Source organism: Rhipicephalus sanguineus, chromosome 7, assembly GCF_013339695.2.
Source record: "Rhipicephalus sanguineus isolate Rsan-2018 chromosome 7, BIME_Rsan_1.4, whole genome shotgun sequence".
Taxonomy (NCBI): domain Eukaryota; kingdom Metazoa; phylum Arthropoda; class Arachnida; order Ixodida; family Ixodidae; genus Rhipicephalus; species Rhipicephalus sanguineus.
The window spans coordinates 116268708-116282046 of NC_051182.1; the positions used below are offsets into that span (position 1 = coordinate 116268708).

The window sequence follows — 13339 nt, forward strand, 5'->3', positions numbered from 1 at the left end:
TTTGTACACTGCGCAAATACGAAGCAAGCTCCCAGACGTCCCTAGATAATGGGATTGAAGGAATTGAAGCAGCGGCTGGATTAGTTGGAACCAAATACGAGGCTTTCACAACCCTCCTGCTCTTTTCTTTCCCCGTTCGCACACAACGCAAGCTTTTTTGTTTTGTACGTCCTGTGAACACAGTGGCTCGAGAACTTGCTAATCGAGCCAGCAGGCAGCCTCAGCCAAAGATGAGAGAGGAGCTTGTGGTTAGTTATAATGAAATCAAATATTATCCATTGGCGGTGGTTCGGTATTTCCCTACCCACCCGAGACTCATTAAGCCGCCGACGGTGGTCTGGCGCCTCCTCCAAACCAACATCTATCTGAATCCGGTGGCCTACCGCCGTTATTAGAAAGAACAATGTGCAGGCAAATGCCAGTTATGCGGGGAACGGGCAGATCTGATACACATCCTTGGGACGTGCCCTCAGCTGTCTCCACAGAGCCGCAAAATGGGTAATGAGAAGCAGTGGGGGCCGTACTGCTTAGCTCGGATCTGGAAGAGCAACTCTGCGGCGTCCAGCTGGCTGAAAATGCCGCCAGCGCCCAAAGGTCACTGGCTGCTGTTAAGGCGGCGGCCTGGTCCCCAAATTGCTGGACCCTATATGCTACCCTTGTCCCGTGTAAATACAAAGAGGTCTTAAGCTAAAAGTTTTCGTAAGAGAATATTTCAGGCAATCAAGAATCTGGACATATCATTGGGGAAGCCGGCTGACCACTTGGAAGGCGCACTTACGAAAGAGAAGTTTTTGTTTATTTGGCGCCTGATTACTACTTGTTCATCTGCCCACTATGGAATACAGTAAGAACCTTTCGTGCGTTAGACATTGAAATCCGGGTCGAAGTTCAAGAATACAGACTCTCACCATACCTGAATACGTCAGGGGTGCCGCTGTTCTCAGAAGCTAGCACTGCCGTGGTTAAAGTCTGCTACAATTCTTTCCAGTATTGAAGCTATTGATTTTAATTATTCATTTGACAATACTGCTGACTCCCGTGGAGTAGTTGCAGAGTGGGTTGCAATGATAACTTATACATAAAGCGATTATGTTAAGCAAAAACATTGGCACAAAGTGTATATAGGCCACAAACTAAAGCAACACCATTATAACTGGCTTAAAGTAAACCGCAATTAAAGGCCTGAAACCGTTGTTTGTGTTCTCTTTAGAGTCTCATCAAAGGAAAAATTTTTTTTTGAATTTTACCATCATAACTTTAGCACTTAGAATCGTATTTATGTTATCTAAGGAGTCCTTTTTAAAAGTTTACCTAAATTGAGCCAATGCAAAAAACGTTTCTATAGTGTAGCTGCGTCTCAGAAGTCTTGTTTGTCTTTCGTAATTGTTAAAGCCTGCTGGTTTAAGTTCACAATTCTAATGCTCCTTTGTTGTTTCGTGTTTACGCCTTGGTGGCCTTGCTTAGCCCTGTATTCAGAAATTTGACAGTTGGAAGCTATGACTTGAACGCATGAAGTCATCGGGCGCCTCTTGTGAGCGAGATCAATGGCAACAACGCATCGTACAACTGGAATATAAGTGACACCGTACGAGTAGCATGCAAGTCACACCATAGAAGTAGCACACAAGTCACAACATACAAGTAGCCTACAAGTTGTACTGCACAGGTAGTATAAAAGGTATACCATCCAAGTAGCATACAAGTGACACCATAAAAAAAGCAAACAAGTAGCACAATACGACTATACTACAAATGACACTATACAAGTAGCATTCTCTCTTTCTCTATTTACGTGTGTGTGCTGCGAATTACTTGCCTTGCGATTATATTACCTATTTGACTTAGCCTATTGCGTTCTCTACTCTGAATGCTGTTATAAAGTGAGATAGCTATCATAAAAGTCATTTTCAGCACAGAAAGTCCCACGTGTTAACTCTCCTTGCGTTTAAGTCGCGTTCAATTTATGAAATAAACAATCGTCTTTTCTAAAGACGAAAAAGAGAAATCTCCAACCAGAAGATTTATTTTAAGAAACCCGACGTTTCAAAGCCTGACCGGCTTATTCTTCAGGGGTGAGACGGTCCGAGGCGCACGGCGCTTATATACGCTTTCTTGCCGACAGTTGCCGCAAGCTTTGACAATATAGGGGGGGGGGGGCAAGGTCCCCGTGGTGCGGTTGATGTTCCCCGCTGTTTGCTGTATGTGCCACGACCCGAGGAGGAGCCGCCGGTGCCAATAGCTTTCCTGTTCTAGGAACACCGCATCGTCAGGACTAATGCGGTGGTCAAATTTTTCGCAGTGTTCCGCTACTGCACTCCTTTCGCTGTTCAGCTGACGTAGATCGTTGTTATGCTGCCGCATCCTTTTGCGGAGGTTCTTTGTTTCCCCGACGTACGCGGCGCGGCAGTCTGAACACACGATCCTACAGACGACGCCCTGCGCTTTTTCCGCAGGCGCGCGATCTTTTGGACGGGGGAAAAAACGGCCGATGGTGGTGGTTGGCTTGTGTGCTACGCCGACCCCCGCCTTTCCCAGAATGCGCGCTAATGTTTCGCTGGTTCCCGCGATGTAGGGAATCGGCACGCGGCGTCGCTGAGGCGGCGCCGCTGGCTCTCTGCCTTCCCCGCCCTTATTCCTTCGCAGGGCCTTGCGGATGAACGCCTTCGTATAGACGTTGGCGCCGAGATCACGGATTACTTTTCCTTTTTCTTCCTTCGGCCATCGTAGAGACGAGCAGACTCTTTCAGCCCTGTTCACGAGGCTTTGTACAACGGAGAACTTGTGGCAGGCGGGGTGATTTGAGCTGAATGGGGGTAGCGCCCTGTGTTTGTTGGTTTCCTGAAGACGGAGAAAGAGATGCTCTGTCGTCTTCTCACCAACACATCCAGGAACGGGAGGGTTGAATGGCTCTCCATTTCCGCTGTGAACTGAATGTGGGGATCCACGGAGTTCAAACGGGCGAGCAGGTTGCTGGCCTCGCCGGATTTTACCACACAGAAGCGATCGTCTACGTAGCGTACAAACAACTTGGGCTTGGGGTCACACGCGGCAAGCGCTCGCTTTTCGATATCCTCCATTACGAGGGCTGTCACTGTTGCCGATATCGAGGCCCCCATGGCTGTCTCACTGGTCTGTCTGTAAAACACGTTGTTGAAAGAGAAGTAAGTGCTTGAGAGGCAGAAATCCAACAGCTGGCATATCTGGTCTACCGAAAGTGGAGTTCGGTCGTTCAGGGCGGAGTCGTCTTCGAGGGCCCGGCGCGTCACAGTCAGTGCGAGGGTCACAGGCACGCTGGTGAAAAGGGAAACCACGTCGAAAGACACCATACGATCGGTTTCCTCAAGCGCAACGTTGGACGCCAGTTCTACGAAATGCCCCGAGTGGCGGATGTATGTGTCCGTCTTCCCAGTCAGAGGCTGGATAATCTTGTGAAGATAGGATGACAGAGCCCGTAAGGGGGCGCCGGTGAAATCGACGATGGGTCGGACAGGAATTCCCGTTTTATGAACCTTTGGGAGGCCGTAGAAACTCGGAGCGGATCCGTTTCTGCAAATCAACCTCAGGTAGAGGTTTTTGAATTCGGGATGATTGGTGAAGATTTGCGATAAAAGTTTGTTCAGATTGGTTTGGGTTTGAGGAGTCGGATCTTTCTTGATCTTGGAGTAAGCCTCCCCGTTCAGGAGTTCTCCTGGCCTCTTCTCATAGTCAGCGCGATTTATGACGACCGTGCGGTTACCTTTGTCGGCCGGAAGGACTACGATGGTCTTGTCCTTCTTCAGATCTATGAGAGCCTTCCTCTCTTCGTCAGGAAGGTTGTTGCTTAGCCGAGCCGGTATCTTGGACAGAACTCCTATTACCTTGAGCAGGGTCTCTTGACGGGCGTCGACTTCAAGGTGTTGGATCCCGTCCTCGACTGCAGCGACTATCTTGGAGATAGGGGGAATGGCTGAACCAGGCAGACTTCTGCCGAATGTTTACCTTTAATCGCCTTTTCTCTATTACTTTTGTCAAAGAATAGACGCTGCGTCAAAAGTTACGGCGTAGGCAGCTTATTCGTGCAAACAGAACTTCAGTCCCGAAGGCTTACCTCGGCATTAACTTTCCTTATTGTTATTACATAAACTTTCTCACCTATTTTCTGTGTATTGTGCATAGACAAATACGTAGACCGGCATGCGTGGCCGTGATTAATCTTACTTGCTTGGGTATAAAGGAGCTTGCTCAGCTGTGCAGTATGCGTAGCCTCTTGCAGTTAACTAGACACGGAGATTGATGGTTGTGCTTTTGCCGGCTTTCCTCTAACTAGCACCGCTGCCTATCTTACGGTACGACCTTACGCAGCAGCTCTCATAGTTGGCGCTAATCTTTCAGCAGTTTTCTCACTTGCGGATAACGAAATTGCCTCCAAAGAATGACGGCAACCAAATAATATAAGATCAGGACCCAGAAAAGTACGAGCTTTCATGGGGTGACAGAGTGGCTACAGGAAGGTAAAATAAAGTGGGGTGCGAAATCAGCCAGTGCGGAGACAAAACGAAAGGCAGATAGGCCAAAGAAGGTCGCTATCTTTGCCTAAGTTTTGGGTAGATACAAAAATATGATAACCAAAGAACACAAAAGCTCTTCGAATGAAGAAGAGTTAATAAATCTTATTACTTAGTTGTCCACGCTGTTACAGCCTCTAAGAAAGATGACGTAAAAGAAAATAAACGCGGAATAATGTAAGTGAACGGCAAGAGTGATGGAGGCGCGAATAATCCTGCTGTTAGATTCTGGAAGTTACGAAACCTTGTTGCCCATTATCCGATGCTTTCTTTTAATACCCAAGTGACCTTTTCTGGTTCTGTAGAGGATGCTTTTCCAGTAGAATGCAAGCAGTGCCACGGAGCTTGCTCAAGCGCTAACGAAAAAAGGGAAAAATGAAGCAATGGACATGAAGCCGTTAAAGCAAATATTCCGTAATACTTGAGAGCAGAAGAAAGTTCCTTCAGAATGGAAGCTCTCTGGTTGCTTGAGGAGGACTCTGGCAGCGAAAAATTCACACGTTTTCTTATGAATTCACCTAAGACAATTCCAAGGCGAAGGTCATCTTTTTCATCTCAGTGGATTGTACCAATCTCTCCCCCCCACTCCCGTAGATTTCTGCTCCTTACGTGGTTTTGCACTGCTTCCGATATCACAGGCGTCGCAAGCTTTCTGCGCCTCACGGGGTTTTGTGGAGCCTCCGGGATGGGCGCACCTTTGGCCAAACGGCAAGGGCATATGATAAAGTCATAATAACGTCATGATAACGTCACAAATTTTGGTTACCTGTGACGTTTCATGACATCACATGATGATGACGTTTCGCATTACTCCTGTGGACGCCGGCGATCACTTTTATATTTTATGAGGCCATTTAAGGATTTCGCCTTTAAACCTCAGTCGATGAGCTCGCTTACGGCACATTTCGCGCTTGTATAAGAGGTTGATGCCAACCCATCGCCGTACGGGTTAGCCTAAACTTATCTTTATCTCACAGCGAAACGAGTAAAGCACGAGCTACGCTTTTTGCTTCACACATCCTCCAGAGTACTTATCTCTCCACAAAAGTTATCTTAAATCACTAGCGATGCACCTTTCGTTGTTGCGGCTGCCTTTCTTTTCGAGAAGGCGTAGGACCTACAACGGAGATGACGTTATGGACTGGAAAATGCCTGGTGCGGCTCAATATGGAAGGAGCTGCAAACAGGATCTATGATGGCCGTCGTTGTGTGAAGAAAATTTACGCCTTGAAGGGAGTTAAGCGACACTTTCTGCCTTATGAGTTTACCCCCCTTTCCCCTCCCCCTTTCATAAGCTCAGCCCTTCTATGGCAACCGCGCTTTGTTTAACTTTGTTCACAATGCTTGGTACACAATAGCAGCTTCGTGCTTTAAAGCTTCCAGGAACCTTAGCACAAAAGTTACACATCTTATGCCTCGACGCGCACGATAACGCCAGGGCAGTTTGATATCTGTGTCGTTTTTGTGGACACTCGTTAGTTATTTAAAATGACCGACCATCTACTATACGGCTTTGAAAGCAATTTCGGTCTTATCTGCTCTATTCCTCCCTCTTTGATGCTCTCGCAGTTACAAAGCTATGGGGCGCAGGCGCGTCGTGTTTTTTTTTTTTTTCGAAGGATACGTCAGAAAAATGAGCATTTCCAATCAAACTGGCCTTTTTTCCATACGTGGTTTATGACAGAGATTCTATTTTTAATGCTGCTTCCGAAGATATGGTTCAGACTTTCGAAGTATTTCGAGAAAACAATGTGCAGTGCATGAATTTGAGATAAAGACATTCGTTTATTATTATTATTTATTATTTCGTAATAGCATCTTGGCCCAAGGCATCATGAACGGGTGTAGGGACATAATTTTGATTACTGATACAATGTTATAAATGTTATGTAGAGGTTGATGCACTGAGGTAGAGTGGCGGACTAGTTAATGCAGCATGATCATTTTGGCAGCGCAATAAACTAAGAACGCGAAATAAAGGCACAAACAGCGCCATGTGTGTATTAAGTATGTCACCTTTATTTTCGCGCTTGGAAAAGTCTCTTAACCTTATTTTACTCAGTTACAGAAACCTCTGATGTAACGAAAGAGACAGAGTAGGGGATTGCACCTGAGCTGTCTAGTTTGTTGCCTTTTTTCCGTTTGGAGGCATTTAAACGTTAAACTTAGATAACTCACACGCCGCTTCTCGACCGTTTTTGCTTGCTAAGAACCTTCGCTTTGCCCAGACTAATATCATCTATATCAGAAACCTTGTTCGATAATACGGGCTTCCTCTGAACTCATTTGCTGGAAATATTATTCTACGCATTCAAATACAGAATAGCAAGGGATTGGTTCAGTTTGCGCATAATAATAATTGAAATTGTGCCGCTAGATTTTCAGCCCTCAAGAATAAAAGCTGGAGCTCCGACTTCCTGTCCTGTCTGATCTCTATCCGCAAACTGAACAAAATAGTTCCTGGAAGCTATTCAGAAAATGCGAGCATTGGCCCGTTTTTGTATAGTTTGTAATATTATATTAGGCCATTACTTCTATTCGTGAAAAGTGTACAGATATACTGATATTTCTGCGCGAACAAAACCGGGAATACAAACCTATTGTCATTGACATATTGAAGCCTTGCAGAGAACGAAAATCTCTCGCAGAAATTTGTTCTTATCAGATTTCTTTATATGCGCGAGAAAACGCCATGTAATAAGGTTTTCTAGATTTCAATGACATAGCGTTTCCTCGGCAACTCAAGAACTCAATCCTCATTTTTCTTCGGCGAATATTTTTTCCTATTACATACACGCAATGTATTTGTTGGGCTCATTACGCCGATAGTTCATTTCAACCATTTAACACAAAGGCATAAATCTGCAGGAGAAAGACGACGGGGAAAGCGGGAGGGCTTTTGTTTGCAACAAGTTTTGTTCCCCACAAACTCAAACGGGAATTGCATTCAAGCGGCACAAATATAAATTTATATATCAATGATGAGACTTTTCCCAAAACGAGCTAGAAATAAATGTGAATATTACTGAGCCCGAATTGTGTAACCGGACGAAAGCCAGAATAAAAATGGGTGGACTAGAGAGCCGCAAGAAAATAGAACAACCGTGCAAATGACATTTCAACACATTTAGAAATTATTAGTCGCGTGAACATTGTGGAACTGGCAGTGGAAGTTGACTCCACTGCGTCCGGCTTATATAGAGAAATAAAGAAATGAAATATAAATTGGTGGTAATCATTTATATGGGTAGAACTCCTGCCGAGGCCTACACCTTTCATCCTCTCCAGCTGTGCAAGATAGACAAGCACGAAATTCTCAAGCAGTGATTTGGTGCCTGCCTCGTAGCTTGTTACGATCTTGCTCTTCTTATCTGTCTTGCGAAATCAAGGTTTGCCAACTCGCCCTCAAGTCAGTTCTACCAAAGCGTGTATTCTGAGAAAACAATAATCACGAGAAACGAAAGAGCACTCCACCGTCATCAGTTCTGTAAGCTTAGATATTTTATCTTTTATTGCATCAAGGCCGCCTATATATAAATATATCTTACGCAAAAAATAGTTTCGTAACACAATGTTTTGGCGTGTCCTGGTGGTGTCATTGATCATTTCAGCCAATAGGAAAAGAGCGCTTGTGAAAATAGATCTTTGCGAGTGTCGCACCATGGCCTGTGTTCACAAAAACGTCTTAGGTTAAACGTTTTCGTAAGAGACTATTTCAGCCAATTCCGATGCAGAATACATCATTTGTGGAGCCGGCTGACCAACTGGAAAACGCATTTAAGAAAGGAAATTTTACGAATTCGCCTTCGATTGCCATCTCTTCTTGGTCTCCTAACTATTAACCGCTGCCACGTTGCTTTGTTTTCGTTATTTTTACTGGACTCTTACAGACCAACGCGCTAGGACTTTGGCTCTTCATGGCGATAAGGAAATGCTTAAAATATTGCCCACACTTTCTTAATGGACAGTAACCGTGTCGAGTTTTTATAAATGACATTGCTGCTTTGGTCTTTCTTTCTTTAAGGAACCCTCACTTCTTATCTTTATCTCGTTTATTAGTAAAGAAAGAAATACTTACACGCACTCTAAATCATATGCGGCGAAAAAACTGTATATCATTAACGGTGCTTTTCTTGTCATTGGCCGTGGAGACCTCTTGGAGCGGTACGAGTAAAGCGAGTTAAATTAACTGTTTTTTTTTGGTTTTTTTATTTCTCTGTTAGTAGAGCTAAATATTCGCGACTTTGGGATAGGCAGCACTTCGCATGGCTTCAAGTGCTAAATTTAAAAAAGAGAACTTGTCTAGGGCGATCCCTAATCTTTATTAATGAACTGCGCCTCGCTCCAAATTACCCTCACGCGTTGCTTTGCCATACCTCTGGGAAAACTAAATATTTTGTGTGATCTCTTCCCTGGCATATACTTAATATTATGTAGCGATTCCAGGCTCGTGGCGACGGATTTATTTTCGTCGATCTTGGCTAACTCAGCGTAAAAAGACCCACTTATTATCTACTCCTTGCGCTATCACAATCTGACGCTTCTCTCGATGATTTGTGGGGATATTATGAAGCAACTATAGAGATACAGAAGATACATATGAGCAGTCATTTCGCGAGGGTAAGTCCTAGAGTTCCTCGCTAATGCATGCACACATCGACATAAATATTTCCACGTCTAAAATACGCGACATGAAAGCTAGACAATTACCATATTCAGCTTTTCCGAGATCTTAGAAACTGTAAGAAGCTCGCAGATTTCGGCTTTGCGCGCGAAAAAACCCGGCGCCGCTGAGCGTACAGAAATGCGTCCCTCGAGGGTGCGCCGGTCACATGGGTGTCTGTACGCTTCGTCTAATACCAATAGATACTCTCTAGATCGCGAGCTTGTCGGCAATCGGCCGTCTCTGATATCGCAATCCGATCTTTATCGAGTTAACTTGTCATTTCCCGTCGCCACATTCATTTCATTGTTGCCTGGATATGAGCGCATGACAGTGGTTGTTGCATGTAGCAAATGATGTGTTACGCTGCTATGCAGGTGTATGAAGGTCCGATTTCCAACATAGAGGAAAGACACAGCTAGGAGGGAGCATTGTGCAATGCGATAAAAAGAGAGAGAAAGAGAGAAAGAAGAAAAATAGAGGAAGGAAGAGAAAGAAGGAAAGGATGGAAGCAAGAAAAAGAAAGAAATAAAGAAAGGAAGAAAGAAAGAAAGACAGGAAGAAAGAAAGAAAGAAAGAAAGAAAGAAAGGAAGGAAGGAAGGAAGGAAGGAAGGAAGAAAGGAAGAAAGCAAGAAAGAAAGAAAGAAAGGAAGGACGGAAGGAAGGAAGAAAGGAAGAAAGGAAGAAAGGAAGAAAGGAAGAAAGGAAGAAAGGAAGAAAGAAAGAAAGAAATAATGAAAGAATGAAAGAAAGGAAGAAAGAAAGAAAGGAAGAAAGGGAGAAAGGAAGAAAGAAGGAAAGAATGAAAGAATGAAAGGAAGGAAGGAAGAAAGGCAGGAAGGAAGGAAGTGAGAAAGAAAGAAAGTGAGAAAGAAAGAAAGAGAGAAAGAAGGAAGGAAAGAAAGAAAGAAAGAAAGAAAGAAAGAAAGAAAGAAAGAAAGAAAGAAAGAAAGAAAGAAAGAAAGAAAGAAAGAAAGAAAGAAAGAAAGAAAGAAAGAAAGAAAGAAAGAAATCAGGTCAAGCATTTAGACGTCAAGCATCGCTTTCGCCCATTTTTTCCGATAGGCCAAATGCACCTTCATTTGTTTTGCTTTCGTAAAATGAAGACGACGTTCTGTGATAGAAGCACTGTCATCTTTCGAAGACCACAGAGAGAAAATAAAAATAACACGCTGCTTTGCAGTGACAGGAAGCTAGCAGCGTCGTTTCATTCATACCTAATGAGATAAACGGTGGCAATTCCGTTTAAGTCCATGGTATGAATTATAAACCGAGACCGACGACTCCTGCTTTTCCCATATCTAGGCACTTACGCCTGAAGAAGAGTCGCTCGCGATCCTGCTGAAGATTGTGACGCCAGCCAAGATGGTTTGCCTGTCAGCCTTCACCACCTTAATTAGGAGGAATTCTGAACATGAACATGAGCTCCCGGATGTGTATATTGTCTTTGTTTGCAAACAATTAAGCTTGTAAGAATAATGGCACCGCACTATTTTAATACAGAGTTGGAGAATTGGGGACCCAAGAAACTGGGTCCTCAAGCTGCGTTGGGCAGGCTGCTCTTGCGTTCAGAGGATGAGCATAGTTTGAGAATTAGGTCAAACTCAAACTGCGTTGGGTCAAACGCACAGGGCGCCATACGTGCCGAAATTAAAACTATCGAAGACACGGACCATGCTGCGTCACCGCCCGCGCTGCGTCTGCGTCGTCTCGCTGACGATCCAAGACACCTCGGGCACCCATGGTAGTTTTCGATTTCAGGGTCGTGAGTCAAGGCGAGCGCAAGAGCCCAGGAGTAGCTTGGGTTCTGCGCATGCGCCCTGGCGGCTCGCAAATTTCTTGGGTCCCCAAGCTTCTTGGGGCCCCAATTCTCAATCTCTCTAACGGCAGACATATCGAATGACAGCGCCGCTATGACAGGTGCTCACTTAAGCAGACAAGTAGGCCATCAGAATGAAGGGGCCATTTGCCTTGGCTCTGTACAACGCCCCCAGAGGCGTCCTCCTTCTCAACGGTCAGTCACATTGTAGAAACCGGAATTTGGTTGAGACTCTTGTAATATGTGTGGATGGCGTCTTCACATCTCCACATGTCATTTTTTAGGCGAAAGCCTTAGATGCGTCATCAAACGCGAAAATTGACCGTCGGTGTCGCCACGTCGGCGTCAACAAGAGTGATGAAACAAAAAACGTCGTCACGTGATGACGGCCGCATATGACGTCCTAATGACACCACAGAGCATCAAAATTTGGGATGTCACAGTGACGTCATCGTGACGTCCCTATGACGTCAGATGTCGCACGTCCCATGGCGACGTCGTCACATCACATCGTCGTTTGCACAAAGGTGGGCCGATCTGAGAGGCGGTGCAAAACCAGGTGAGGTGCAGAAATCTTCTAATGCCTCCGATCCCGGAGGCAGTGCAACAACCCGTTAGGGACAGAAAGCTTTTGGGGAGGGGCGGGGGAGGATCAATGCATCGACTGCGAATAAACGGAAGAAGGTGATTCGCGCCTTCGAGTCTTCTAAGACGAATGCATAAGGGAGCCTTACACTTTTTCCTCCTTTGTTCATTCCGGCCTTGACGGCTTCGTGTTGCAGTCTTTAACACACCTCGCCGTATGAAGAACGTCTTTCCGGATTTCCTTCTTTTGTCGAAGGCCCCGTCGTCAAGGATTCCGCGAAGGTTTTTCTTCGAAGATCATGCTGCCACTTTGCGAGACGTCGTTTCGAATTTGGGCCACCATTAAGAGGCGCTATCGCTACTGCGGCACCGTACTCAACGTTATACGCGTAGGCGGTAGTTCGATGAGGCTTAGTCTCGATTACCATCCACGAGGCGACAGGGACCATAGGAGCTGAGAAAGAGGGGAAGCGTAGGAGAGGAGAGGGCGATACATATCACGTACTGTCGCAGCGCATTGTCTTTACGGAGCCTTCATGTGTGCACGCCCCCTCCGTTTTTAAGACTGGTTACACACTACGACGGAACGAACGGGTGCCGCTATAAGGAGCTTCGCCCCTAAAAGAACTTCGTGATAGCTTGTGTCTCAAGCCGAGAATTCTGAAACATTTTTTCAGTAAATTGCGCCTATACTGACATTTTCGAAATGCACATTTTCTACGTATGTTCCTCTTTTCAAAAGACACGGCTATTATTGGACAAACCCTCCCGCAGGCATTTCCTTTCCATTTTGCCCTAAACAGCTAAAAAATATCTGCCACCTTTTAATGGCGTTCCTCTCGCGAAAAATAAGACAAAATCACAGTGTACATCCTTGCCAAAGTTTTGTCACCTGCTTGCGCGGGAAAAACACGTTTTTTCTTGTACGCTCAAGGCATCGGCCTCTACGTTCCCCTCAGCTTTCTCGATCACCCTCGCGTTCAACACGGGGAAGTGTCTACTCGAAACTTGAAGCAAAGCCGACGGCCGATGCTATACTGTCCGTCGCATCTTACCGCTCCGCGTCATTTTGTTCGTTTCTTCTCGTAACTGCTTGGACGTCGTCAAACCGCAAAACTTCGAGCTTATTTCTTGCATCATGCGTCCTATTTTTTTTCTTTTTCTTCTTCTTGTGTTCTACGTCTCGTTTCGGTGTGTGGTCTTGTTTCTTCGCAAAAAGAGAAAACAAATATATAAACCGGAAGAAAGCGTTCCGAGTGGAACTGTGTCTAGGAAGCTCGGTAAACGAGTCGGGTTGTTCCGGATCAGCAATTTTTTGCCGCCCCTCTTCGAACTCCAGTTAGCAGACTACGTTCTTTCTGCCCAGAAAAGGTTCGTTTCTGTTTCTTAGTTTTTCACATTAGACTACACCGAAATACAGGTTTGTTGCTGGATGTCACTGGTTTATATGAGACTGAACCATAAAGAAAAAAATATAGCAGAATGGGCAGATGTCTAGCATCGTGCAAGAGGGGAAAACTCTGGGCCTTGGATTAAAAGCAACATTAACGAAGCCTCGTCAAAGGAAGGGTTTAGGTAAGTTTGAGAACATCTCAAAGTGTACTATGCGGCGACGTCAGGAAGAAAGCTTCAGTAAACGTGGACTGTTACAAGAACGGCGTTGCACGACTGATTCCGAATGCCTCCGGAAAATCACGTTCCAAGGCTATGGTGGTCGCCGACGTCCA

At 45.2% G+C, this 13339-nt stretch overlaps 1 protein-coding gene across 1 annotated transcript; it reads right to left on the bottom strand.

Moving 5' to 3' along the window:
• Nucleotides 1–469: 469 nt before the first annotated feature.
• LOC119398958 (uncharacterized) lies at nucleotides 470–10951 on the bottom strand. Its single transcript, XM_037665774.1, has 4 exons — nucleotides 10882–10951; nucleotides 10522–10616; nucleotides 2929–3926; nucleotides 470–569 (listed from the first exon to the last, which is right to left on the bottom strand). Exons 1-4 carry the CDS (start codon nucleotides 10949–10951, stop codon nucleotides 470–472), a joined length of 1263 nt encoding a protein of 420 aa, XP_037521702.1.
• Nucleotides 10952–13339: the final 2388 nt, after the last annotated feature.

Coding starts and splice junctions, on each gene's coding strand:
- LOC119398958 (XM_037665774.1), bottom strand. CDS start 10,951: ATGGGTGCCCGAGGTGTCTTGGATCGTCAGCGAGACGACGCAGACGCA. Junction 3,927..10,521: donor CGAGCGACTCTTCTTCAGGC/GTAAGTGCCTAG, acceptor CCTATCTCCAAG/ATAGTCGCTGCAGTCGAGGA. Junction 570..2,928: donor TCCGTGGATCCCCACATTCA/GTTCACAGCGGA, acceptor CGGCATTTTCAG/CCAGCTGGACGCCGCAGAGT.